Below are 26,644 nucleotides of genomic sequence, written 5' to 3'. Positions count from 1 at the left end.
CCGGCGCTTGCCCTGCCCGCCTCTTCCGTCTCCTTCCTGTAGTGCGCAGGGCGCGTGAGCCGAGCCGCTCGGAGCCATCGCGCTGGGGGCTATGTTGCTTCCGAACACCCTGCTCACCGGTTAGGGCGTGCGGCCGGGAGGGCCTGGACGGCGGGCCAGGCAGGGGACGCCGAGTGTGCTGGGGCCTCGCGCGCCCCTGTGGAGGCTGCCCCGTGTTCCTCTTCGAGACTTGCCGAGGGCCGTGTGGCGTGGCCGTTGTCAGGAACTCAAGACCCGGCCCTCGCGACCGTTGCGGGAGGCGGGGGGAGGTGACGCGGAACGTTAATTCCGTTGGCCACAGGCTCCTCGGTGAGGTGGGGAGAGGTAGACAAATCCAGCTCCCCGTTCTGGCAAGCTACTTAATCTTGCTCAGTCTGGTTTTTTGTGTGTAAAACGGGCCGTTGATTCTTTGTCAGGGTTGGCTTTGGGGTTTTTAGAGGGATGATTTCAGGCAGTATCTGGCCCTCGGTAGATGAGTTAATGGTGGACGCCGACTCCTTAGGTCTCCTTTGGGCCGTCTTTTATTTTTCCTTTGCATTTGAGAAATGCCTCCTAAATCAGATCGGTAAATGAGTTCGGGGGTTTGTGGCAGGGCATGACTAATTTACTGCTTAGTAAATCGTTGGTTGAGTTGGCAGCCAGAGGCTTTCTTTTATTTTTGTAAGAAGGCATCCATTGAGGATTTCTGGTCGTGTCTCGTGTAGGAATTCTGTGAGGTTCCGGGGCTGATCGTGGGGCTGTCCTGGATCTTGGGAGTCAGACTTAGGGTGCATATTATCAGGGAAGGGAACTAAAACGCCGCATAGTGACTTTAAAGAATATTATGCCGATTCCCTTACCGGCCAGCCCCTGGGGGAGAAAAAAGATTGTTATTGTTGGTCATTTATCCCTGAAAAGTGTTTATTAAATTATAGCAATTAGTGGCATGATAGGCCATCCGTGAGAAAATCTAATGGGTGTAGTGTTATCACAACATGTAGAAAGATTAAGATGCTCTCTGTGGAAATAAAGTTTTGACAAAACCTAAGATTGTTGGCAGCGGACAGATCCTGTCTATTTCTGAGTGCTGCAGATTAACTATTCAACAAATGAATACTTAACCTTTAAGATTCCTTAAGGGGAAAATTTTACATCTGATTTGCAAGGGTCAGACATAGTGTCCTAGTTTTTTTTAATATTAAGCTATATTGTAAAAAATCTAGAGTGAGCATTTTATTGAAAGCAGGTTGAGTCCGGGGTTTGGACTTGGTGTATTATAAAGGACTTGAGGTGAATGTTACTCTGCATATGGAGACTTGATTTATTCCTGTTATCTTTATAATGCTTAAAGCTTAATAATTTCACTGCTTTTAAATCTTGAACAGCTGAAAATTATTTGAAATGATTTGAAAATTATTTGAAAATGCATTTGGTTATCCTGGAACACATACTAAATATAAAAAAAGGAAAGGTAAAGAACAATGTATAGTATTGCCATTTATGTAAAAGGGAATATATGTTATATGTGTTTGTGTACACCGTATGAACATATATGTGCACACATGCATAGGACTTTTCAGAAAGATATATAAGAAAGCAGTTTGTTGTGGTTGCCTCTAGGGAAGGGGATGGAGGTCAGTAATGAGATATCTTTCAGACTGCTTAAATTTTTTCTGTGAACAATTTCTTATTTAAATGATGGTAATTGATTTTAGGTGGTTAATCTTATCCTGGGCAGTTCTGTGGTGCTGGTAGGCACTCTGAATTGGCATCAGAATCGCCTGAGTCCCACCTCTGGAGAAGCATACACACTGGGTGAGATTCTGACATCCAGGTGGCTTTGGGAAATTTTAGTTAGGTTGTAGTGTATATTAACATATGATTGCCGATTAGGACATTTTTCATTTCAGTTGTTAAGAACCATAAGAAGGGTAGAAGGTAGCTGGAGTCAAATAAGTAGTGTTTCACAACAGTATTTTTCTGTGACTTGTCTTACAGGTACACCAGGTGTTGGAAAAACCACACTAGGCAAAGAACTTGCGGCAAGATCAGGACTGAAATACATTAATGTGGGTGATTTAGCTCGAGAAGGTAAGGGACACTTTGGTGTTAGATTTGTTTAAGAAAAAAAAAAGTCAGATAGTAGAGTATTTAGTGTAGCTATTATGAGAGGGTACAAAGAGCAGAGAGAGATTGCCATTATGGTATTTATGCTCTGTTGGGGACCCACATAAATAGAAAATATTGACTGTCCAGTGCTGTGTCCTGGTTATTTTGACCATTTCCTCCTCCCTCCCCCAAAATGGCTAGCAATTCTTTCGAACAGTAATAATTGGGAAGGCTTCCATGAAGAAATTGGGCTTAGGATAGGTGGAATCTGAATATGAGGAAGAGGGAGAATGGTTTTGAGTTGGGCAAACACAAAGATTTGGGTGGTGCTAAGCAGGTATGAGGACAGTGAATATATTGTTCTCACTGGAAGGACAGATTAGATTAGTTTGATAATTGCATGCCTGCACACAATTGCATATATCCTAAAGTGGTATATATTTTTACGTACTTTTACCTTGTTTTCCCCTAATCTTTTATCACTCCCTTATTTGTGTCTTCATCTTTTTATATTTTACAATGATGTGTACAGTGTAGGAACTCAATAAATTTAAGTAAAGAGAACTTTAAGCATGCCTCATTAAAATTAAAAAGATTTAACATTTGGTTTAAATTTTAAATATATTTTTTACAACTTAACATATATTAAAAAATTTTAAAGTTTCTGACAGTTGCTACTAAAGTAACAATTTTGGTTTGATCTAATGTGCATATTTTTTTCAAATGATCTAAAGTCTGATCACCGGATATCATGGAGTCTGGCAAGATGGCATCTCCCAAGAGCATGCCGAAAGATGCACAGATGATGGCACAAATCCTGAAGGATATGGGGATTACAGAATATGAGCCAAGAGTAATAAATCAGATGTTGGAGTTTGCCTTCCGATATGTGACCACAATTCTAGATGATGCAAAAATTTATTCAAGCCATGCTAAGAAAGCTACTGTTGATGCAGACGATGTGCGATTGGCAATTCAGTGTCGTGCAGACCAGTCTTTTACCTCTCCTCCCCCAAGAGATTTTTTATTAGATATTGCAAGGCAAAGAAATCAAACCCCTTTGCCATTGATCAAGCCATATTCAGGTCCTAGATTGCCACCTGATAGATACTGCTTAACAGCCCCAAATTATAGGCTTAAGTCTCTACAAAAAAAGGCATCTACTTCTGCAGGAAGAATAACAGTTCCACGGTTAAGTGTCAGTTCAGTTACTAGCAGACCAAGTACTCCCACACTGGGCACACCAACCCCACAAACCATGTCTGTTTCAAGTAAAGTTGGTCCTCCAATGTCCCTCACAGGACAAAGGTTTACAGTACAGATGCCTACTTCACAGTCCCCAGCTGTAAAAGCATCAATTCCCGCAACATCAGCAGTTCAGAATGTTCTGATTAATCCATCATTAATTGGGTCCAAAAACATTCTTATTACCACTAATATGGTGCCATCACAAAATAATGCCAATGAATCATCAAATGCATTGAAAAGAAAACGTGAAGATGAGGATGATGACGATGAGGATGATGACGATGACTATGATAATTTGTAACCTAGCCTTGATGCATGTAACATGTATATTTGGTCTTAAATCCATTGTACTAAATTAAAAATATGTTGAATGTTTTTAAGTTGTGTTTTAGAAAACAAAGTATTTAATGAGTAAATATAGTTACTATATATTTCAATTGAACTGTTGGATTTTCTTTGGTAGGGTTAGTAATGGTTTTTCTTCAGTGTTTAAGTGTAAAAAATAAAATTGTTGTTCATCACTTTGATTGTTGGTACTTTGGCAATTATATTTAAAAGCAATTTTCCCCCTCATTGTCACCAACAGGAATAACAGTTCCAACAACTTGAAGTTGTTGCAATCTATTATTAACCACTAGACTGCCTTCAGATATTTAGATCATAGTATGATCTCTGGTGTGTAAGTCACTTTTATGGTCCTTTCTCTTAGATTGCTGAAGTATAACCATGACTCCTCTTCGGAAACACTACTTGGTCAAGATTTTTGTTCATGGTGAATCCTCATCTGCTTGGATTTATCTTCCTCAATTGCCCAACTTCCCATTTTTCTATCCCTTTAATTAAGATTTCTATCCCTTGACAGCTCCTAGTATCTCCCCACTTTTTAAAAAATTAATTTTTTTTTTTGGGCCGGCCCGTGGCTCACTCGGTAGAGTGCGGTGCTGATAACACCAAGGCCACGGGTTCGGATCCTATATAGGGATGGCCGGTTTGCTCACTGGCTGAGCGTGGTGCTGACAACACCAAGCCAAGGGTTGAGATCCCCTTACCGGTCATCTTTTAAAAAAAATAAATAAATAAATAAAAAATAAAAAATTAATTTTTTTTCCAGTATCCCCTTTTTTGTTTTTGTTTTTTGGCCGCTGGCTGGTAAGGGGGTCCAAACCCTTGATCTTAGTGTTATCAGCACCATATTCTACTGAGTGGGCTAACTGGCCGGCCCTCTAGTATCCCTTTTTGCAGGTCACTTTTGAGCATCTTTGTCATATTCTTGATACTATAAGCCAGTAGCATGCTGACTTTTAATGCAAGTCTGGGGTTTAGTTTTATAATTTCTAAAGCTTAGATCTTTATTTGATATTGTACATCTCTGTTTTATACCTATATGAAATCTGGTTTTGTTCCTCACTGTCGAACTTTATTTGTCCAGTGATTTCAGAGTCACATGTAGTACATTTCAGTCATGCATTTCAGTTTTATTCTCACCCACTCAGTTTAACATTTCTAAACTTAATGAAGTTGCTATGTAACCTTATGAATAGCATTGAGAGGAACAGTAACACCAGACGAAGGACAATCCAGTAGGAGATACTTGTCTTCCTCTTCATTGGGTCCTTTCCTATCTGTACTTACATTGTTTTAGTCAGTTGTGTATAGTCCCAACCATACTCTTCGGAGTTTATTGGTGAATTTCATGGTATGGCATCTAAGCCTTAAAGGAAAAGTGCTGATTTTTTTCCCTTTTATAATGCATGGAGATAGATGAGGTACTTTTATTTTATTTATTTATTTTTTTCTTTTTCGTGACTGGCACCGGCCATTCCTATATAGGATCCGAACCCGCGGCCGCTGGGAGCGTCGCCACGCTCCCAGCGCCGCACCCTCCCGAGTGTGCCACAGGCTCGGCCCTAGATGAGGTACTTTTAGAAGGTTTCTCATAACGTACCAGATTTCCTCCCCCCACCCCAGATACTATTTGAATATATCTGAAAATCTTACCTAGAAAATATTCTGAGGCATTTGACCTCATTTTTCTCCACAAAATGGTTATAGTTTTTAAGGGAAACCAGGCAATCATCTGTAAAGCAGTACTCACCTGGGGTGATTTCAGGGGACATTTGGTGACATGTGGAGACATTTTTGGTTGTCAAAATTGGGGTTGGTGGGGTTAGAGTTTGCTACTGACGTCTAGTGGGTAGAGGCCAGGAATTCTGCTAAACATCCTACAATTCACAGGACAGTCCCCTCAACAGAATCACCAGGCTCAAAATGTGAGTAGTATCGAGATTGAGAAACCCTTCCATAAAGGAACAAGGCTTCCCCATACATGTCAGCAGCCAAAAAAAAAAAAAAATGAGGTTTAAGAAACAACCTGGTGTTAAACAAATATTTCTAAATGGGGTTTATTGTCATCCTAGTAATCATATTGAATTGCTCTATTAATTTGTAAGAGATCATCCTTACTCTACTTGGAACCAAGGCAGGAAAAATTAGGTGGGGGAATTCAGCTTAAAAAAACTAATGGAAGTCCTAAGTGTGGTGTGACTATAAGAATGCTTTTCTTGTCTCTGTTCTCCTAGTCTCAGATTCCTGCTCACTTGATATCCTTTCCCATATGCAGTCATTTAATCACAATCTTAATAGCATCCTTAGTTTTTTTCTACCAGTTTATCAGTCTTCAGCCTCTGTTTCTAAGCCCCAAATGCCCATGAGTCTGGACAAAGTAATCATACTGACATTGGATTCATTTCAAACGGAAGTTGTAAAGGCTCTCAACACTTAAAAACTTGATGTGTCTCTATCCCAGGGGTTGTCAAGCTACTGTTGTTTTTGTATGACCTGTGAGCTAACCTCTGGCCTGCGAAGCCTGTAAACTGTCTGGCCCTTTACAGAAGAAGCTTGCTGATCCCTGCTCTAACCTCTTCTGAATGTCATTTTTCCCTTATCAGCTACCATCAAAAGCCTTTGAAACTAACTCCTCCATTGGCCTCTGTGACACTGCTCTGTCTTAATCTTTGCATCTGAGCTCCCTCCCAACTCTGCTTCCCCCATGATTTCACTGCAGCCATCTTGTAAGTTTGCCCCTCTCACTAGTAGTCTCGTTCACTTAGGACTAGTCACTCCCTTGTGCTGATGACTCTTAAATTTATAATTAAGACAGACCAATTTCTAGACACCTAGACATAACCCTGACATACAAATATATTTCCAAATTAAAATGTCTAAAGCACATGCTCTGAAGTCATCCTTTACTTGCCTACTCCTGATTCCTACCTCTCACAAGTACACATTCACTCTCCCCACACAGATCTACTTGACCTCTAAACCTTGATAGTTTCTCTGAAACATCCCTATACCCCTAGCCCATCCCCAAGACCATTGGTGCTGTGCCTATAGTCCTAAGTCAACTCAATCTCCTTAGTATCTCTTCCCTCCCTCTTCTACACTATTATTTTCTTAAGAGGTGGGGGAATGATGTGATTTGAAAAAGTATTGACAGCAGCATCAAAATATCCAGCATCCCAATACGATTAAAGAACAGCTTTCACTTGAGTGTATAAATTCTATATGAAATCTATATATGAAATCTATGATGGCAGTTAAAGAAAATGTTGTGATTCTGTAGTTTGACTAACAGCTGGGAATGTCTTTTAAGGTAAGAATTAGCCTTTTAACTCACCCCACAATCGATTTTTTCTGCAAATAGTATATCTTTACCTGGAATTTCTTTAAATAACCATAAAACTTTAGGAAATTGATTTAGTTTTGTAATCTTTTAGTAGTTTTGTTAAATCAAGCTTTTTTATTTTTGCTGTATAGACAACTAAATTTGGCTTCCAATTAAAACTTTCTAAAGTAGCATAAATTTTTCCCTTTTTTGAAATCGGAAATTAAGTTTAGAATCCATCCATTTTTCTCCATCACTACAGTCCTTACTCTGGTACTGGCTATAATCAGTCACCTAAAATTCTGCAGTAGCTTTGATAAGGTATCCCTGCTTCTTCTGGATTTGGTTCCTTCTAATTGTTCTCCACACAGAAACAAAAATGATTTTTTAAATGATATTTTATGCTTAAAATACTTTAATTTTCCTTTGCCTTAAGATAAAGTCCAGTCCTTAATGCAGCCTTGAAGGCCATTTTTGATCAGGATTTGGCTCACCTGACCCTACCACCTACTTTCTTACTGTTCTGAAACACTTCTCTCTCTTGGAAAGGTTTGCCCTCCCTCATCTCCCTACCTTTCTATATCTTGTTTTCTCTGTTTAGAATAGTCTTCCCTACCTTTTTTTCCCCTAGGTGACTGCTTCAATTCACTGCTTATAAGTCACTTCCTCTAAGAAGCCTCCCCTAATATCTTAAGGTTATGGTAGATGCCCATCATATTGCTGCCGTGGCACCATGAACCATAACATTAAAATGCTATAGTATATAGCATCCTATTTTGGGTGTTAATAAAAAAAGAGAAAAAAACACTATTATAGTTTCCAGATGACGTTTGTCCTCTCCTATTTCATTATAGAGTCTTTGAAGGAAGAACTGCTTTCTGTTCACTATTGTCATTATCCCTGTGGTCCCTGGTACATGGTATTTGATAAATGTTTTTTGAAATGGATGTTTAAAAGTTTGGATTACACTTTTATTAAAATACATTAAAATGACTTAAGAAATTCTACATTTCAGCATTGCAGCATAAAGATTTTAATTTTAAAAGTTTATATTGCCATAGATGTCCGTTTTTAAGATTTCAGTAGTCTTAAGAGTCAAGGATTTAAAATGTGAAGGAAACCCAGCATTTATTTGCTTAAGATTACCACATAGTACAGAATCAGCTGTAGGTATTAGATTTTGTGGCATTATAAAATACAGTATCATAAAAATAATACATGGAAAAAATACCCCAAATCCTTATTTTTATCTTTTGTTTTCATTATAATCTTTGTCTCTATTGCAGACAACTTTGAATTCTGCTTTTTACGCTTTACACTTGTATACATGAGCATTTATCATGTTGCTACCTAGTTTCTAGTGCATAGTATTTTTTAACTTTATATTTATTTACTTTAATTAAATAGTAGTTCATCAAGTTGGTAAACCAAGATTTAGGTATTTCATTATTGTTGAACTTTTTTAAAATATTTTTTTCCAGTTAGAAGTTAAATGGGAGAGGAAGTCTCTGAATGGATGACATATGACAGGCATTAAAAAGCTTATTTTCAATTGCATCTCTTTAATAGCTATGAATGTCCAATGTTTTTTCATGTGTGTTTACTAATGGTCTTTTCCACTTTTCCATCCTGTGTGAATTCTTATTATTTCTTTATTAAGCTACTTATTGTTATTTTGACTTTTAAGGTCTTTATATAATCTATATTTCAGTCCTTTGTCATACTACAACTATTTCTCCCAGTCTGATATTTTTCTTTTTTAAAAGTTTCATTGAAGAGAGATACATTTTATATGATTGAATCAATCTTTTTATTTCTTCTATCACTCAACAAACTCAGATGAATTATTCCTTTATAGATTCACTTTCTACTAGTTTTCTCTGGATTTAAATTAGGTCTTTGGGGTTGCTGGTTAGCTCACTTGGTTAGAGCTTGGTGCTGATAACACCAAGGACAAGGGTTCACATCCCCCTACCAGCCAGATGCCAAAAAAAAAAAAAAAAAAAAAACTCTTTTATCCATCTGGAGTTGGTGGTATAAAGTAAGGATTTAGGTGCTTTTCTAAATTGTTAACCAGTTTTCCCCACACCAAGACAGTTTAATTTGGGGGGCTGATAGAGCTTCTTGTGCAAGAGCACAAGGAAGCAGAAGCCACACTATGGTGCTGAAGAGGTAACTCATGTGCACAGACCATCCAGGCAAGACAAGGAGTTACAACTGCCTCTGTGCCTTTCACTGGCCCTCAGACCTTTGTCACTTCAGAACTCATGCTCATTTTACCCTAATTTCAACCTGTCCCAAAATATTAAGGGGAGAGAGGTGGGAAGACTACTATGTATCATTCTCTCAGAGATGACTAAAGAATAATCTGATCCTGCCTTAGATCAGGAGACTCGGGGTGAGGTGGGAATGGTGTGCCTTACCTCCTGAAATAAGAATTCCTTTGAAAGCCAGCTGTACTTTGTTGGAAAATTCTTATGTTAAATTTGCTGCATTTATAAATTTGCCCATCATTTCTTGTTTTGCCTTCTGAAATAAAACTCTTGTGAGGAATGGCTTTTTGGGATGCTAGAAATCTAGAAGTAAAGATACTGTTCAGGGGCGTCTGGGTAATGACTCTTCCCCAACCCCCATGAAGATGTGAGCTCAGTGACAGATCATTTGTTTCTGGAATCAACAACATGTTATTTCTTTTGATAAGTTTCATATCCTTTAGCCTAATAAATCTGGAACTTAATCTCTTACTCTGTGTGTGTGTTTGTACCAGGGTACTTCGAAAAGTTCATGGAAAGACTCATATTATCTTTTATTTTTCAGAACTTTTTGAAGTACCCTTCTGTCTGCCCACGTGTTTCCTCTTCCCACCAATCTGTAATTCAACAAATATAATGTAATCCTTTTTTACTAATAGCCCCACAAATTCTGAAGTTGGCTATTCATTCTTTTAAGTTGGTTTCAGCTCTGATATTTAGAAGTTTAAGGTATGAGGGTACTTAAGAAAGTTTGTGGGAAAATAGAATTAAAAGATAATATGAATCCTCCCATGGAGTTTTTGAAGTCCGCTCATATACTGCTATCCAAGTTTCCCTCTAGAAAAATTCTAATTTATCAGTATTGCTCTTTATATTTGGTATCCATGGGACAATGGGACATTTATTGTCTTAGTGCCCTCCCTTGTCTCTAAAAGAATAATTGATGATATATTTCCTTTCCTAGAGTCTAGAATTAATTGAAAATTACTGAAAGTTACTTGGAAAATATTGCTTTAAATAAAAAGAAACTATGACTTTAACAAGCTAATCTAAATCTCTTTTAGGGCAGTTGTATGATGGCCATGATGAAGAATGATTGTCGCATGTTAGATGAAGATCGAGTAAGTATGACTTTTTCATAAAGTATGCATTTGTCAATGTAATAGGAAAGTTGACCTCAGTTTTCTTAAGGAGAATTAATCTTTTTCTTTTCTCTCTCTAACCTTCCTCACAGGTAGTTGATGAGTTAGATAACCAAATGATAGAAGGTGGAGTTATTGTTGATTACCATGGTTGTGACTTCTTCCCTGAACGCTGGTTTCATGTAGTTTTTGTGCCGAGAACAGATAATAGAGTTTTATACAAAAGACTTGAAACAAGGTAAGAAAAGAAAAACATTGTTCTTAAAGCATAACATAAACTTTTATTCAGATTCCTGAAATTAGCCAGTACTACCGTGATGAAGGGTTCTGCTTCGAAATGTTTGGCTTCTTGTTATAAACCAAGTCTATGTGGTACCGAAATTCTGAATCTAAGACAAACAGGCACATTTATAAAACATAGGCAGTACTTTCTGAGTAAATATCTCAACTGACAATTTGATTCAGTAAAATGTACCATGTAGAAACCCTATTTAGCCATGCTTTTTCCTTGATGTAAACCCTTGATAGGAAAACAGCCAAGCCAATAACATATTCTTTGCTTACTGAATGAACATTACCCACTCAAATTATCCCCACATCAGGAATGGGAAAGCTTCTGAAAAGCTAACAAAATTAATCAGCATTTCACAATCTTTATAATATATTTGAGTTAATCTCACTAATAGAGCATTGGATTTAATCTAGAAAAAGAGAAATTTTTAAGGAAAACTTCTTTCTGCTTGTCTTTTGATCCAAGCTGTGGGAAGATGGGGATTCAAGAGGAATTTGGAAGGCCGTCTCAGAAAGGAAAGTACCAGAATTTTGCCTAAGATTAGGTTCAGAATTTGTGGTTCTCACTGACTGGAGTCAGCCCCGGCTAACTGCTACTGGATGGTGTATTAGTCTGTTTCTGTTGCTTTTAACAGAAATACCTGAAACTGGGTAATTTATAAAGAAAACGTATTTCTTTCAGTTTCGGAGTCTGGGAAGTCCACAGTCCAGAGGGCACATGTGCTGGGGGCCTTGTTGATGGATGGTGACTCTTCATAGCAATGCAGGGTGTCACGTAGTGAAAATGGCAGGAGAAAGAGAGAACTTCTTACTTGCTGTCCTTTTAAAGTCATAAGAACCACACCATTACTCCAGTACTAGGGCACAGTCCTCACCTCTTAAAAGCCTCGCCTTTCAATTACCATAATAGGATTTCCCACCCTCTTAACATTGTCACTGTGAGGATTAAGTTTCAGTGAGTTTTGGGGGACATTCAGTCCACAGAAGATGGGATACTTGTAAAATCTTTGAACAAAGTACAGTAGCAGATATATAGCAAAAGTTAGGTTGGGGCTAGACCTGCATTTTCATATTCTTTAAACAGTGAAAAGCCACTAAAAGTTTTTGAGCAGGAAAGTAATAGAGACCATATGTAGCATATGTACATATAAGTACATAATGACTTTTGTCAATCAAGACAATTTAAAATTTTTATTAAAAAATTACTGTTTTATATAAATAGCCAAAGATTGACTAAAGTTTGAAAAAACTGAGAGATGTAGTTAGTATTTTTTAATTGAAACGTAGTATTTTTGTTTTTTAAACATTGAAAAAGTTATAGTTAATTACCCTTTAAAAAAACAGCTTTATTGAGATATAATTCATATACTGTACAATTCACCCATTTAAAGTGTATAATTCAGTTGTTTTTAGTATATCACAAAGTTGTGCAATCATTACCATAATCAACCATAAGCAATTTTAGAAAATATTTGTCACCCCAAAAAGAAACTCCACACTTATTAGAAGTCACTCCCCATTTTCCCCCAGTTTCCCAGCCCTAGGCAACCAACAATCTACTTTCTATACGTATGGATTTGCCTATTCTAAGCTTCTTTCACTTAGCATAGAGTTTTCAAGGTTCATCTATATTGTAGCATATACCAGTACTTCATTTGCTAAATAATATTCCATTGTATGGATGTATCATCTTTTTTATCAGTTTGTCTAGGATTGTTTCCATGTTTTGGCTATGATGAATATTGCTGCTATGAACATTCATGCACACATTTTTGTGTGACCATTATGTGTTTATTTTTCTTGGGTATATTCCTAGGAATTAATCGCTGGGTAGTGTGGTAACTCTATGTTTAACCTTTTGAAGAACTGCCAGATTGTTTTCCAAAGTGGCCGCACCATTTCATATTAACACTAGCTATTTATGAGGGTTCCAATTTCTCTCCATCCTCACCAATGCCTGTTATTGTCTTTCTGGTTATAATCATTCTAGTGGATGTGAAATAGCATCTCACTGTGCTTTAGTTTGCATTTCCTTGATAGCTAATGATGTTGAGCATCTTTTCATGTGCTGATTGGCCATTTGTATATCTTTGAAGGAATGTCTGTTCAGATCCTTTGCCCAATTATTAATTGGATTACATGTCTTTTAAAGTTATGAGTTCTTTATATATTTTAGATGTAAGTTCCGTATCACTAAATGTGATTTACAAGTATTTTCTCCCATCCTGTGGTTGCTTTTAGTGAAATTAACCATCTTTTAAGATGTTCAGTTTAATTTGTTATAAGGTTTAACTAATTTGAATTTGAATTTTTAACTTTTTAATTAGATATTTTGTTGGCTAATTTATATATCTGCTTAAAGATTATATATTAATTTTTTCAGTGTCTTTGGAATTGGTACAGATACATCTGTGTGATCAAGTGTCCAATTAGTATATGATATTCCTTTCATACATTTCATTTTCCATATGCCATCTATTTGTTTTATCAGTTTATATGTTAACTCTTTGGAAATCTAGGGCTATTGCTACAGACCTTATTTATCTCATAGCTAAGGTAGGTTGATACTCATATGTTTGCTAATTGTTAATTAATTGAATGGCTGACAAATTGCAGGGGAAAAAATTCAGACAAACCTAAATGTTGCGGGCCGAGCCCGTGGCGCACTCGGGAGAGCGCAGCACTGGGAGCGCTGCGACGCTCCCGCCTCGGGTTCGGATCCTATATAGGAATGGCCAGTGCACTCACTGGCTGAGTGCCGGTCACGAAAAAAGACAAAAAAAAAAAAAAAACCTAAATGTTGGTTTCGTGATCCTTAGTTTAGCTCTTGTGTCAAGGAGGTCTCAAGCAGAGGTGCCAGTCTGCTTTCTCTACATAAAGAGACTGTGAGAAATATTTTTGTGATTTTTCATATATTCTAAAGTGTCCAGTTTCTACTGTGTTCCTAAAACTCCAATTAATGACATTCAGTTTGCTTTTTGTTTGCTTAACCTCTCTTTGCCTTCTAGGGGCTATAGTGAGAAGAAACTAAAAGACAATATTCAGTGTGAGATTCTTCAAGTTCTTCATGAAGAAACTATAGCATCCTATAAGGAAGAAATTGTGCATCATCTGCCCAGCAATAAACCAGAAGAGCTAGAAGATAATATAAATCAGATCTTGAAATGGATTGACCAATGGATCAAAGATCATAACTCTCGACATATAAGACTTACCACTTTACGATTACTCTTGTTGATATCTCTCTGCCCAAATCATAGAAAACGTTTTAATTAAAATTGTGTTGGAGGACTAGTAGGTGGCTAATGTGAAGGTTTATGCCTGGGTTTCTTTTTCTCCATGAGAAAGCTAAACAATCTCAAATATAATGAATATAATATTATTAAGGATGGAGAGTAAAAAGTGACATTGTTTAATGCTTCAATTGCTAAAGAATAAATAAATCTGACCAAATGGGTGGATATCTTTTAAGTTTGCAACAGAAAAAAATACAGATGAACTCTTAAAATAAAACTAAAGACTAAAGATAAAGCATGAGAGTGTTCCTTTTTTTTTTCCCTTTCTTAAATTAAAAAAAAAAAAAAAAATTGAAGGTGGTAATACCTGTACTCAATACAAAATTCAAATACAAAAGAATATACTAAAAGGTAGGTTTCCCTTCCAGGTCACCCTTGTTTCCAGGCACCCCAAGTTCCCTCCCTTTAGGAAATAATGTTACTGGTTTCCTATATATCTTTTCCGAGATTTTATGCCTGCAAAGCCTGTGTGTATGTGTGTGTACTTTTTTTTTTTTTTAAGGATATGGTAGCATGCCATGCAGTGTTCTGTACCTTTCTTTTTTTTTTTTTTTTTAAAAGATGACCGGTAAGGGGATCTTAACCCTTGACTTGGTGTTGTCAGCACCACGCTCAGCCAGTGAGCGAACCGGCCATCCGTATATGGGATCCGAACCCGGGGCCTTGGTGTTATCAGCACCGCACTCCCGAGTGAGCCACGGGCCGGCCCTGTACCTTTCTTTTTTCATTTAGAGATTATCGCAGAACATACAGACCTCCCTATTCTTTTTAATTGAGAATAATTTCATACAATAAAATTCACTGTTTTAAAGTATACGATTCACTGGTTTTTAGCATATTTGCAAGGTTGTGCAACCATCACCCGTAATTTCAGGACTTTTTTCAATACCTTGTCTCCCACAGAAATCTCATACTCATTACTCTCCCTTCTCCTCTCCTCCAGGCCTCTTGTAGTCACTAATCTACTATCTGTCTCTATGGATTTGCATATCCTGGACATTTCATAAAAATGGAATCAAACAATATGTGGCCTTTTGTGCGTGGTTTCTTTCAAGATTCATCTATGTTGTAGCAGGTACCAGTACCTCATTTCTTTTTATGGTTGAACAATGTTCGATTTTAAGATATACCACATTTTGTTTATCCATTCCATCAGTTGCACAATTGGGTTGTATCTACTTTGGGTATTATGAAGTAGAATGCTATGAACATTCATGTATAGGTTTGTGTGTGGATGCATGTTTTCAGGTCTCTTGGGTGTATACCTCATAGTGGAATTGCTGGGTCATAGAGTAACTATGTTTAATTTTTTGAGGAAATGCCAAACTTGTTTTTCAAAATGGTTGCACCATTTTATGTTCCACTATCAATGTATTATGGACCCAGTTTCTCCACATCCTTGCCAACACTTGTTACTGTCCATCTTTTTATTATAGCCATACTAGCAGGTGTACAGTCATATCATTTTGGTTTTGATTTACATTTCTTTAATGAATAATGATGTTGAGTATCTTTTCATGTCCCTGTTGGTCATTTGTGTGTGTGTGTGTGTATTTTTTTTTTTTTTAAGACCTGTAAGGGTATCTTCACCCTTGACTCGGTGTTGTCAGCACCACACTCTCCCAAGTGAGCCATGGGCTGGCCTGAGGTGTTGCAGTCTTAAACATGGCATATGCTGTTAGTGCATTTCCACTCTGAAGTTTTTCATGATGCTCACTATGCTGTCAGGCAACCCAATGAGTTCTAGAAAAGGAACGACATTCACTCCTTTTATGGCTGCATAATAAAATGTTCCAAACCAAACACCAGAAGTTATGAGGTGCACTGGAATCAAAATTTTTCCATATTGTCTAAATGTTTTCTTAAATCGTAGATACAGATTAATAGATTTGTCCTGTAAAGGATCAGGCTCTTCCTTTTTTTCTGAAGGAGTTCCTTGGGCTGTGGCATTGGAGGATAAAGCCTTCTTGGGTGAAATGTCTTGCTCCCTTTGTTTGTGGTGAAGGACCCCTGGCTGGGGTGGATGAGCATCCAGTGACTTTTCCTTTGCAGCACAGTGGGTAGCAGGTAAGTGCAGCCACTGCTTTGAGGATCTTTTCCCCAAACCACTTTGGATTCAGCGTTACACAAAAGTAATGGCCCCTTTATGTTTTGACAGTGTCCGAAAAGACCAGCTTCATGTGGTTCCAAGCACATCTTGTGTGCCAGTCGAGATACAGTCCGTGGTACATTCCATTGCATTTTGAAGGATGGTGATAGGTTTCAGCTTCTACAAAGACTGGCTTTCGAGAAAGGGGCAAGCAGAGGGGAAGTCCCCAGGGCAGGACTGGCCAGGACAGGGCCCTACCGAGCAGAGCTGGGCGGCCTCCCTCTGCCCTGCCGCCGCTTGCGCTCCCGCTACCACGCTGGGCTGCCGCTGCTCCGCCTCAGGCCGTGCCACCGCTCCTCGGGGGCCGCGGCGGGTCCCCGGGTCAGGCGCCGTCACCCGTGGGGCTCAGGCCGACGGGGGCCGCACGCCGCCCCAGCCACGCCAGCCGTGATACCCGCAGTGTGGTCGTGCCCACCCCGCCCCGCCAGGTGACTTTTTAAAGAAGGGCTCCTGTGATACACATATTCCCTGAATGACTTTTGACACTCATTGGGTGATGTCTGCCAGTTGCTTTTTACACTTGAATAACAACTTGGCTGCAAATAATATTTCAGAATTACACCTTCTTCCTTTCAACACCTGCAGACACTACTCAACTATTTTCAAGCAATAAATATTGCTTTATAGAACTGTAAGGATAGCTTAATGTTTAGCACTTGTAAGTTACTTGCTGCTTCTCCTGGGATGCTTGAAGGATTTTGTTTATCATCATTAGATGATAAACATCTAGATTACATCAAGAATGTAATGGGGATTATGAATTTCTATAACTTGTCCTCTCATTTTTCCCCAAAAAACTATACACCCTTTTTGTTTGTGATTTCAATTCTTCCCTCATTATAAGGATCTTTTATTGTATTATATATCTGGAATAATTGTCTGGTTTACTTGTTAATTTCCACTTCAGAACCCCTAATTGCTGTTACATGGTATCATTTGGCCTTTCTTTTTAAAATTTATTATCTTCTAGTTAATTATATCTTTGTCTCCTTTCTTCACACTTACCTTATCTTAAATATAATACCAATTATTAAAGTTTAAGCTTTATTCTGTTTATGGTTTAATTTTTTTATTCTATTAGGACCTTGCTTAGAATCTCCATTTCTTCCTCAGCCCTAAATTCTCCATTTTTATGTTTGTGCATTAACTTGTCATCTTGTCTTGATGTTCTTGTTTATTGAATCTAGTTGCCAGGGCCGAGCCCGTGGCGCACTAGGGAGAGTGCGGCGTTGGGAGCGCCGCGCTGGCGCTGCGACGCTCCCGCCGCAGGTTCGGATCCTATATAGTAATGGCTGGTGCACTCCCTGGCTGAGTGCCAGTCACGAAAAAGACAAAAAAAAAAAAAAAAAAAAAAAAAAATCTAGTTGCCAAAGTTCTATAGCTCAAGTAATTCTCATGTAGTTGTCCTGTTCCTTTGGTTATGTTTCATCTCAAACTGGAGTTTTTGTTTTTTTATTTCATACTGCTTTGTTTTAGTCAATATGTTTACGTAGTTGCTGTGCCATTGTCTATTGGTTTTGCTTAATTTGGGATTTCTATTCTCAGATCACTTTATTTTACTATAGGTGAACTCTCTCTCATACTCTCTGTTTTTGTCTGAAAAATGCACACTCCCTCTCTTCCCCCCAAAATGTCAACTTCCTAATCCCTGGAACCTATGAATATATTGCCTTCCATGGTAATAAAAGAGTTTGCAGATGGGATTAAGTTAAGGATTTCAAAATGGGAAAGTTATCTTGGATTATGTGGGTGAAAACAATGTAATCACAAGGGTGTTTATGATAGGGAGCCAAGAGAGTGCCAGTCAGAATGAAGGTATAACAGTGGAAACAGATGTTGGAGTGACACTTTCTGAAGATGAAGGAAGTGAACATGAGCAAGGGAGTGCAGACAGCCTCTGGAACCTGGAAAAGGCAAGGGACCAATTCTCCCAAAGATCCTCCAGACAGAACCAGCCCTGCCAACACCTTGATTTGAGGACTTAAGGCTCGTATAGTACTTCCGACCTCCAGAATGATAGTAAATTTGTATTTTAAACCACTCAATTAGCAGTAATTTGCTATAGCAGCAAAAGAAAGCCGATACAGTAAGAACAATCTGTTCTGTTAGATCTAGACCTAATCAGAGCCATTTTTACTTTGGGGGGAAAGTATTCATTTTTTTTCCAGTTTAGAAATTACAGACTATTGAATTCATAATACCCTCAGTCACTAGCCTATTAAAGAAACCACTTTTGGTTACTTCATTGAGTTACATTTTCTCTTTTATCTCTAATCACCAGCCCCTTCCTGATGCTCCTCCCCACAGGCATATATTTTAGTTGACTTGACTTCTTCTTGGAAATTAATTCTGTAGTTTGTACCTACCATAATTTATCCTTTCTTCTTGAGTTTGAAACTGAAAATTCCAACTCCCTGGTAGCATAAATAATACTGGGAATATCATCCTTGTACATAGTACATATACCTTTATAGAGTGAGATTGTAAAGCCATAGGTTACATGCTTATTTCATTTTATAAAATTTTGCCTAATTGTTCCCCAATATGGCTATATAGGTCAATACTTGATTTTAGTTTATAAAGATTCCTCTTTTCATCCATAATCTCTACAATCATTTGGTATATTTTGGCCCTCTAATTTTTACCAATTTGATACATAAAAGATAGTATCTATTTTTTGCTTTAATTTTACTTTTTTCTGATAGCTAACAAAGCTGAGAATTTCTTGATAAATGTGCCTGTCATTCAGTGGCCATGATGTGCGAAGGGACACTGAAGGGGGCTAGGTCATGGCCTGGTTCTTACAATAATTACTAACATTGAAAGTAAACACATATTGACCCTAAGAGATGAAGTGTGGTCTGTGGCAGGTGGGAGGAAGAATGGAGCTGCCCCAGAGTTCAAGTCCTATACAAGACCCAGGTGTTTTCAGAAGACATAGTCTGGGGCCTGAAATAGAAGCCTGGAGAGTGAGACCTTCAGGCTTGAGAAAAGCAGAATTCCTGACAAGGGCCAGGAGTTGTAAAGCCAAAGGTCATTGCTTCTTCCAAACCAACGGGAAAGTGATGAGAAAGAGTGGCAGAAGAGACATGTCTCTTTATGAAGATATAGATTATTCTCAATAGCAGAGGAAATTCAATAAATGCTATTGTATGAATTTATGACATGTTCTCAAATACACATCTGTATACCAACATACATTTCACATATTTATGTTTATACATAAGTAAAATAGTACTAATAAGATATACTATTTATTATTTGTTTGAGATGAGCATTGTTCAAATACTAATCCTGTTACTGCCTTATCATTTCTACCAGAGAGATTTTGTAATGCAGTATTCCCAGACACATTAAAGAATTTCCTTTGTTTAATACAAGTCATCTATCTTCTAGTTTTGGTGTCAAGTGCAAAATATAGAAATTCAAGTTAAAGATAGAGTTTGCAGTGTATAAAAGGAGTCACTATAGGCAATGGGTTGTAGCAATCCTGCAGTCCTATGACTACTAGCTGAGTCCTTAGAATGCAGTGATGTCATCCATAGGTGACAATGTACTGCCGAGGCCTTAGTGATGACTTGTAACAGTCCTGACGACACACTGAACACTAGTCAGGACGGTGATTTGGTGAAGAGATAGCCTATTGAGTGATTTGTTATTCTTGAATGTACAAATTTCATTCTTTGCCATCATCAGGTGTCTCTCTGAGAGAAGAGATTCAGAAGGAAAGGTACCTGATTTGAGTAACTCTCCAAAGAGTTGAAAAAATGAAGTGTAAAGAAAAAAGGAAACATCTGGAAATCACATATTCCCTCCGAACTGCAGAGATGTCAACAGGTATGAGTTAGTATATTCTCTGGGAATAAGATAAGCAGGAGTTGCCTCCAAAAGAGGAGGAAACTAGGCTTCCTAGATGTGATAGAGGAGGAGAGGAGAGAGAGAAAGGGAGAGGGGAAGTGACTGAAGGAGGGAGGGAGAGATGTATGCATGTATGCTGCTCTCGCTAAGAGCCCAGGCAGTCTGAGAGTAAAGAGAAGGTTCATATGACTGAGGTACTTGTCTCGGTGTCTTAGGGCCCATGCTACCTACATAAAGTCATTCTGTGTGACTCTGACACAGACACAGTGATTGGTTAGTCTAGACTAATTTTTCTTTAAAAACTCATTTCTCTTTACTTGACTTTGAAGGGTATTGAGGAAGTAAATGATGTTATGATAAGTTTTCTCCTTTTAATGAAGAATGTGTGGCTCATAGAGGTGAGGGAAACATTGAAAAAGCAAGTTTGAGCACTTAAATACTAGTGTAGGGATGGGAATATATAGTCATAAAGAATTTACTCAGTAGTAAAAAAGAATTGTTTTGTTTCAGACTATAAAGACGTAAATGTGAGGCTCCTATGTAAAAAGTAAGAAAGAAATGAGACACACACACACACACACACACACACACACACACACACACACACACAAAACACCATTTAGCTGTGATGGTTGAATCAAGGAGATGGGGTTTGGCTCTTTCTGGAAAGTAAGAAATCAGATAGCTGTGGTTGCCATGGAGATTAACAGTAAACAAGTTACTTTTATGAGGGAAAACAATTGCTCTGTGGTGGGAGGGGGAGACTGGAGCCAGCCCCAGAGTTCAAAATAGTGGCTTATGTTCCTGAGGAGAATCTGATATTTCCAGCAAAGTTTGGGGGCTCTGCATATTTGGACAGTCGCTTGGAGAAAGGCCTGGAGAGTGAGGCTGTCTTCATTCTGCCATCAATAATATAAGTGAATATTCAAAGATGTTATTGAGTGTAAACTATCAGACATGCAAAACACATACTCAAACCTGTTTGCGTATACACACGTAAAACATAAATAAGCCAGAGGAAGATAAATATTAGTATCTAACATAATTGCCCACTTACTATGTACCAGGTCTGATTATTTGCCTCTCAAAAACACACCACACCCCAACTTTAAAAAATTTTTAAAATTTATTTTATATTGTACATGTTTATGGGGTACAGTTTGTTTTTTTAATTTTTTAAATTTTTTTATTTTTCTTAATTTTATTCTATCAATATACAATGTGGTTGATTATTGTGGCCCATTACCGATACCTCCCTCCCTCCTCCCTCTCCCCCCTCCCTCCCGACAATGTCCTTTCTGTTTGCTTGTCGTATCAACTTCAAGGAATTGTAGTTGTTATGTCTTCTTCCCGCCCCCCCGCCGGTTTGTGTGTGTGTGTGTGTGTGTTAATTAATTAATTTATTTTTAGCTCCCACCAATAAGTGAGAACATGTGGTATTTCTCTTTCTGTGCCTGACTTGTTTCACTTAATATAATTCTCTCAAGGTCCATCCATGTTGTTGCAAATGGCAGTATTTCATTCATTTTTTATAGCTGAGTAGTATTCCATTGTGTAGATATACCACATTTTCCGTATCCACTCATCCGATGATGGACATTTGGGCTGGTTCCAACTCTTGGCTATTGTAAAGAGTGCTGCAATGAACATTGGGGAACAGGTATACCTTCGAGTTGATGATTTCCATTCCTCTGGATATATTCCCAGCAGTGGGATATCTGGGTCATATGGCAGATCTATCTGCAATTGCTTGAGGAACCTCCATACCATTTTCCATAGAGGGTGAACCATTTTGCAGTCCCACCAACAATGTATGAGAGTTGCTTTTTCTCCGCAACCTTGCCAGCATATATCGTTCAGAGTCTTTTGGATTTTAGCCATCCTAACTGGGGTGAGATGGCATCTCAGTGTAGTTTTGATTTGCATTTCCCGGATGCTGAGTGATGTTGAGCATATTTTCATATATCTGTTGGCCATTTGTATATCTTCCTTAGAGAAATGCATACTTAGCTCTTTTGCCCATTTTTTAATTGGGTTGCTTGTTTTTTGTTGTAAAGTTGTTTGAGTTCTTTGTATATTCTGGATATCAATCCTTTGTCAGATGTATATTTTGCAAATATTTTCTCCCACTCTGTTGGTTGTCTTTTAACTCTGTTCATGGTTTCTTTTGCTGTGCAGAAGCTCTTTAGTTTGATGTAATCCCATTTGTTTATTTTTCCTTTGGTTGCCCGTGCTTTGGGGGTCGTATTCAAGAAGTCTGTGTCCAGTCCTATTTCCTGAAGTGTCTCTCCTATGTTTTCTTTAAGAAGTTTTATTGTTTCAGGGTGTATATTTAATTCTTTAATCCATTTTGAGTTGACTTTAGTGTATGGTGAAAGGTGTGGGTCTAGTTTCATTCTCCTGCATATTGATATCCAGTTCTCCCAGCACCATTTGCTAAAGAGGCAATCTCTTCCCCGGAGTATAGGCTTGGTGCCTTTGTCATCGATCAGATAGCTGTAGGTGTGTGGGTTGATTTCTGGGTTCTCTATTCTATTCCATTGGTCAGTGTGTCTCTTTTTATGCCAGAACCATACTGTTTTGGTTATTATAGCTTTGTAGTATAGTTTAGAGTCAGGTAGTGTTATGCCTCCTGCTTTATTTTTTTTGCTCAGCGTTGCTTTGGCTATGCGTGGTCTTTTGTTATTCCATATAAATGTCTGGATAGTTCTTTCCATTTCTGAGAAAAATAACATTGGAATTTTGATGGGGATTGCATTAAATGTGTATATAACTTTGGGTAGTATGGACATTTTCACTATGTTGATTCTTCCAATCCAAGAGCATGGGATATCTTTCCATCTTCTTGTATCCTCTCTTATTTCTCTCAGCAGTGGTTTGTAGTTCTCATTATAGAGATTTTTCACATCCTTGGTTAACTCAATTCCTAAGTATTTTATTTTTTTGGTGGCTATTGTAAATGGGCAGGCTTTCTTGATTTCTCGTTCTGCATGTTCACTATTGGAGAAAAGAAATGCTACTGATTTTTGTATGTTGATTTTGTATCCTGCTACTGTGCTAAAATCATTTATCAACTCCAAGAGTTTTTTTGTAGAGGCTTTAGGTTTTTCAATATATAAGATCATGTCATCTGCAAACAGGGACAGTTTGACTTCATCTTTTCCAATCTGGATGCCCTTTATTTCCTTCTCTTCTCTGATTGCTCTGGCTAGTACTTCCAACACTATGTTGAATAGGAGTGGTGAGAGTGGGCATCCTTGTCTAGTTCCTGTTCTTAAAGGAAAAGCTTTCAGCTTTTCCCCATTCAGGATGATATTGGCAGTGGGTTTGGCATATATGGCTTTAATTATGTTGAGATACGTTCCGTCTATGCCTAACTTATAGAGGGTCTTTGTCATGAATGAGTGCTGAATTTTATCAAATGCTTTTTCAGCATCTATAGAGATGATCATATGGTCCTTGTGTTTGACTTTATTAATATGGTGTATCACATTTATTGATTTGTGTATGTTGAACCAACCTTGCATCCCTGGGATGAATCCCACTTGATCGTGGTGAATAATTTTACATATGTGTTGCTGTATTCTGTTTGCTAGTATTTTAGTGAGGATTTTTGCATCTATATTCATCAAGGATATCGGCCTGTAGTTTTCTTTTTTGGTTATATCTTTACCTGGTTTTGGTATCAGGATGATGTTTGCTTCATAGAATGAGTTTGGGAGATTTGCGTCCGTTTCAATCTTTTGGAATAGTTTGTAAAGAATCGGTGTCAATTCCTCTTTGAATGTTTGGCAAAATTCTGCTGTGAATCCATCTGGTCCTGGGCTTTTCTTTGTTGGGAGCCTTCTGATAACAGCTTCAATCTCCTTTATTGTTATTGGTCTGTTCAAATTTTCTACGTCTTCACGGTTCAGTTTTGGGAGCTTGTGTGTGTCCAGAAATTTATCCATTTCCTCCAGATTTTCAAATTTGTTGGCGTATAGTTGTTTATAGTAGTCTCGAATGATTCCTTGTATTTCAGATGAATCAGTTGTAATATCACCTTTTTCATTTCTAATTTTTGTTATTTTAATCTTCTCTCTTCTTTTTTTTGTTAGCCATGCTAATGGTTTGTCAATTTTATTTATCTTTTCAAAAAACCAACTTTTTGATTCATTGATCTTTTGTATTGTTTTTTTTGGTTTCAATTTTATTCAGTTCTGCTCTGATCTTGATGATTTCTTTCCATCTGCTAACTTTAGGTTTGGATTGTTCTTGTTTTTCTAGTTCTTTAAGGTGAAGTGTTAGGTTGTTCACTTGCCATCTTTCCATTCTTCTGAGGTGAGCATTTAATGCAATAAATTTCCCCCTTAATACTGCTTTTGCAGTATCCCACAGGTTTTGGTATGGTGTATCATTATTTTCATTAGTTTCAATACATTTTTTTTTTTTTTTTTTTTGTCCCTTTCGTGACCGGTACTCAGCCAGTGAATGCACTGGCCATTCCTATATAGGATCCGAACCCGCGGCGGGAGTGTGCCACAGGCTCAGCTCAATAAATTTTTTGATTTCCTGCTTGATTTCTTCTTGGACCCATATGTCATTAAGTAGAATGCTGTTTAATTTCCATGTATTTGTATAGTTTCCAGAATTTCATTTGTTATTGATTTCTAGTTTTAATCCATTATGGTCTGAGAAAATACATGGGATAATTCCAATATTTTTGAATTTGTTGTGACTTGATTTGTGACCTAATATGTGATCTATCCTGGAGAATGATCCATGTGCTGATGAGAAGAATGAATATTCTGAGGTTGTTGGATGGAATGTTCTGTAGATATCTGCCAATTCCAATTGGTCTAGAGTATTGTTTAGATCTTGTGTTTCTCTGCTGATTCTTTGCCTAGATGATCTGTCCAATATTGACAGTGGGGTGTTCAGGTCCCCTGCTACTATGGTATTAGTGTCTATTTCCTTCTTTAGGTCTAATAGAGTTTGTTTTATAAATCTGGCTGCTTCAACATTGGGTGCGTACATATTTATGATTGTTATGTCTTCTTGATGGATCAGTCCTTTTATCATTATGTAGTGTCCCTCATTGTCTCTTTTTATGGTTTTTAGTTTAAAGTCTACTTTGTCAGATATAAGAATAGCTACTCCAGCTCGTTTTTCTTTTCTGTTTGCATGGTAAATCTTTTCCCATCCTTTCACTCTTAGTCTATGTGAGTCTTTATGGGTGAGGTGGGTCTCTTGAAGGCAGCATATAGTTGGGTCCTCCTTTTTAATCCAGTCAGCCAGTCTGTGTCTTTTGATTGGGGAATTTAACCCTTTTACATTAAGAGTTGTTATTGAGAAGTGTTGATTTATTCTTAGCATTTTATTGGTTGTTTGGTTGTCTTAGGTGTCTTTTGTTCCTTGCTTTCTGATATACTGTTTGGTTTCTGTGTTTGTTGGTTCCTTAGGTTGTAGATAGCCTTTTTGTTTGTTTGTTTTCTCTTCATGAATGACATTTTTATTATACTAGTGGGTTTTGATTTTTCTTGGGTTTTTATGGCAGTGGTAGTTATTTTTCAGGTACCAAACCCAGTACTCCCTTGAGAATTTCTTGTAAGGGTGGTCGTGTGGTGGTGAACTCCCACAGTTTTTGTTTGTCTGAGAAATATACTATTTGCCCTTCATTTTGGAAGGATAGCCTTGCAGGGTAGAGTATTCTTGGCTGACAATCTCTGTCTTTCTGTATTTTGAATATATCATCCCATTCCTTTCTAGCTTTTAGGGTTTGTGATGAAAAGTCTGATGTTAGTCTGATTGGGGCTCCCTTATAGGTGATTTGACGCTTCTCTCTTGCAGCTTTTAAGATTCTCTCTTTGTCTCTGAGTTTTGCCAATTTGACTATAACATGTCTTGGAGAAGACCTTTTTGGGTTGAATACGTTTGGAGATCGTTGAGCTTCCTGGATCTGAAGATCTGTGATTTTTCCTATCCCTGGGAAGTTTTCTGCCACTATTTTGTTGAATATGTTTTCAATGCAATCTCCTTTTTCCTCCCCTTCTGGAATACCCGTGACTCAGATATTTGAGCGCTTAAGGTTGTCTGATATCTCTCTCAGATTTTCTTCAAGTCTTTGATTCTTTTTTCTTTTTTTTTTTGTCTGCTTGTGTTATTTCAAACAGCCCATCTTCAAGTTCAGAGGTTCTCTCTTCAACTTCGACAAGCCTGTTGGTTAAACTCTCCATTGTGTTTTTTATTTCACTGAATAACTTCTTCAGTTCGGCAAGTTCTGCTACATGTTTTTTCAGGGCATTGGTTTCCTTGTACATTTCCTCTTTCAGGTCCTGTATACTTTTCCTCGTTTCATCATGATGTCTAGCTGAGTTTTCTTGTATCTCATTCAGTTTCCTTAGAATTATCACTCGAAATTCCTTGTCAGTCATTTCAAGGGCTTCTTGTTCTATAGGATCTAGAGCTTGAGATTTATTAACTTTTGGTGGTGTACTTTCTTGATTTTTCGTATTTCTGGTATCTTTTCTTTGATGTTTATTCATTGTGGCAGGGGGTTTCACAGTCCACAGGTTTGACACTATTGACTGACTAAGATGTTGCTGTGGTTGCCAGTTTGGTATGGCTACCTCAGT

General features: G+C 37.8%; 3 protein-coding genes and 1 pseudogene across 3 annotated transcripts in view; 2 read left to right on the top strand and 2 right to left on the bottom strand.

The window, feature by feature from the left end:
- RAD17 (RAD17 checkpoint clamp loader component) overlaps positions 1-332 on the bottom strand; it is a 38,435-nt gene extending 38,103 nt beyond the window's left edge. Inside the window, exon 1 of the mRNA XM_063085376.1 lies at positions 118-332. The gene's annotated coding sequence lies outside the window, so the exon portion shown is untranslated. The remainder of the gene's footprint in view (positions 1-117) is intronic.
- On the top strand, positions 44-14,241 carry AK6 (adenylate kinase 6). Its single transcript, XM_063085380.1, is given in 6 exon segments — positions 44-119; positions 2,017-2,109; positions 10,359-10,386; positions 10,388-10,415; positions 10,529-10,674; positions 13,736-14,241. Coding segments are annotated over 6 exon segments (591 nt in total). The 5' UTR covers positions 44-91; the 3' UTR covers positions 14,004-14,241.
- Positions 2,021-3,902, top strand: TAF9 (TATA-box binding protein associated factor 9). Its single transcript, XM_063085379.1, has 2 exons — positions 2,021-2,109; positions 2,862-3,902. The coding sequence occupies exon 2, from the start codon at positions 2,879-2,881 to the stop codon at positions 3,674-3,676; it is 798 nt and encodes a 265-aa protein (XP_062941449.1). The 5' UTR covers positions 2,021-2,109; positions 2,862-2,878; the 3' UTR covers positions 3,677-3,902.
- LOC134370505 (protein FAM210A-like) lies at positions 14,043-16,264 on the bottom strand (annotated as a pseudogene).
- Positions 16,265-26,644: the final 10,380 nt, after the last annotated feature.

Source organism: Cynocephalus volans, chromosome 2, assembly GCF_027409185.1.
Source record: "Cynocephalus volans isolate mCynVol1 chromosome 2, mCynVol1.pri, whole genome shotgun sequence".
NCBI lineage: Eukaryota > Metazoa > Chordata > Mammalia > Dermoptera > Cynocephalidae > Cynocephalus > Cynocephalus volans.
This window is presented reverse-complemented; position numbering and strand designations above follow the sequence as displayed.

Bases quoted from the DNA above. Each gene is read 5' to 3' on its own strand.
- TAF9 (XM_063085379.1), top strand. From the start codon at position 2,879: ATGGAGTCTGGCAAGATGGCATCTCCCAAGAGCATGCCGAAAGATGCA.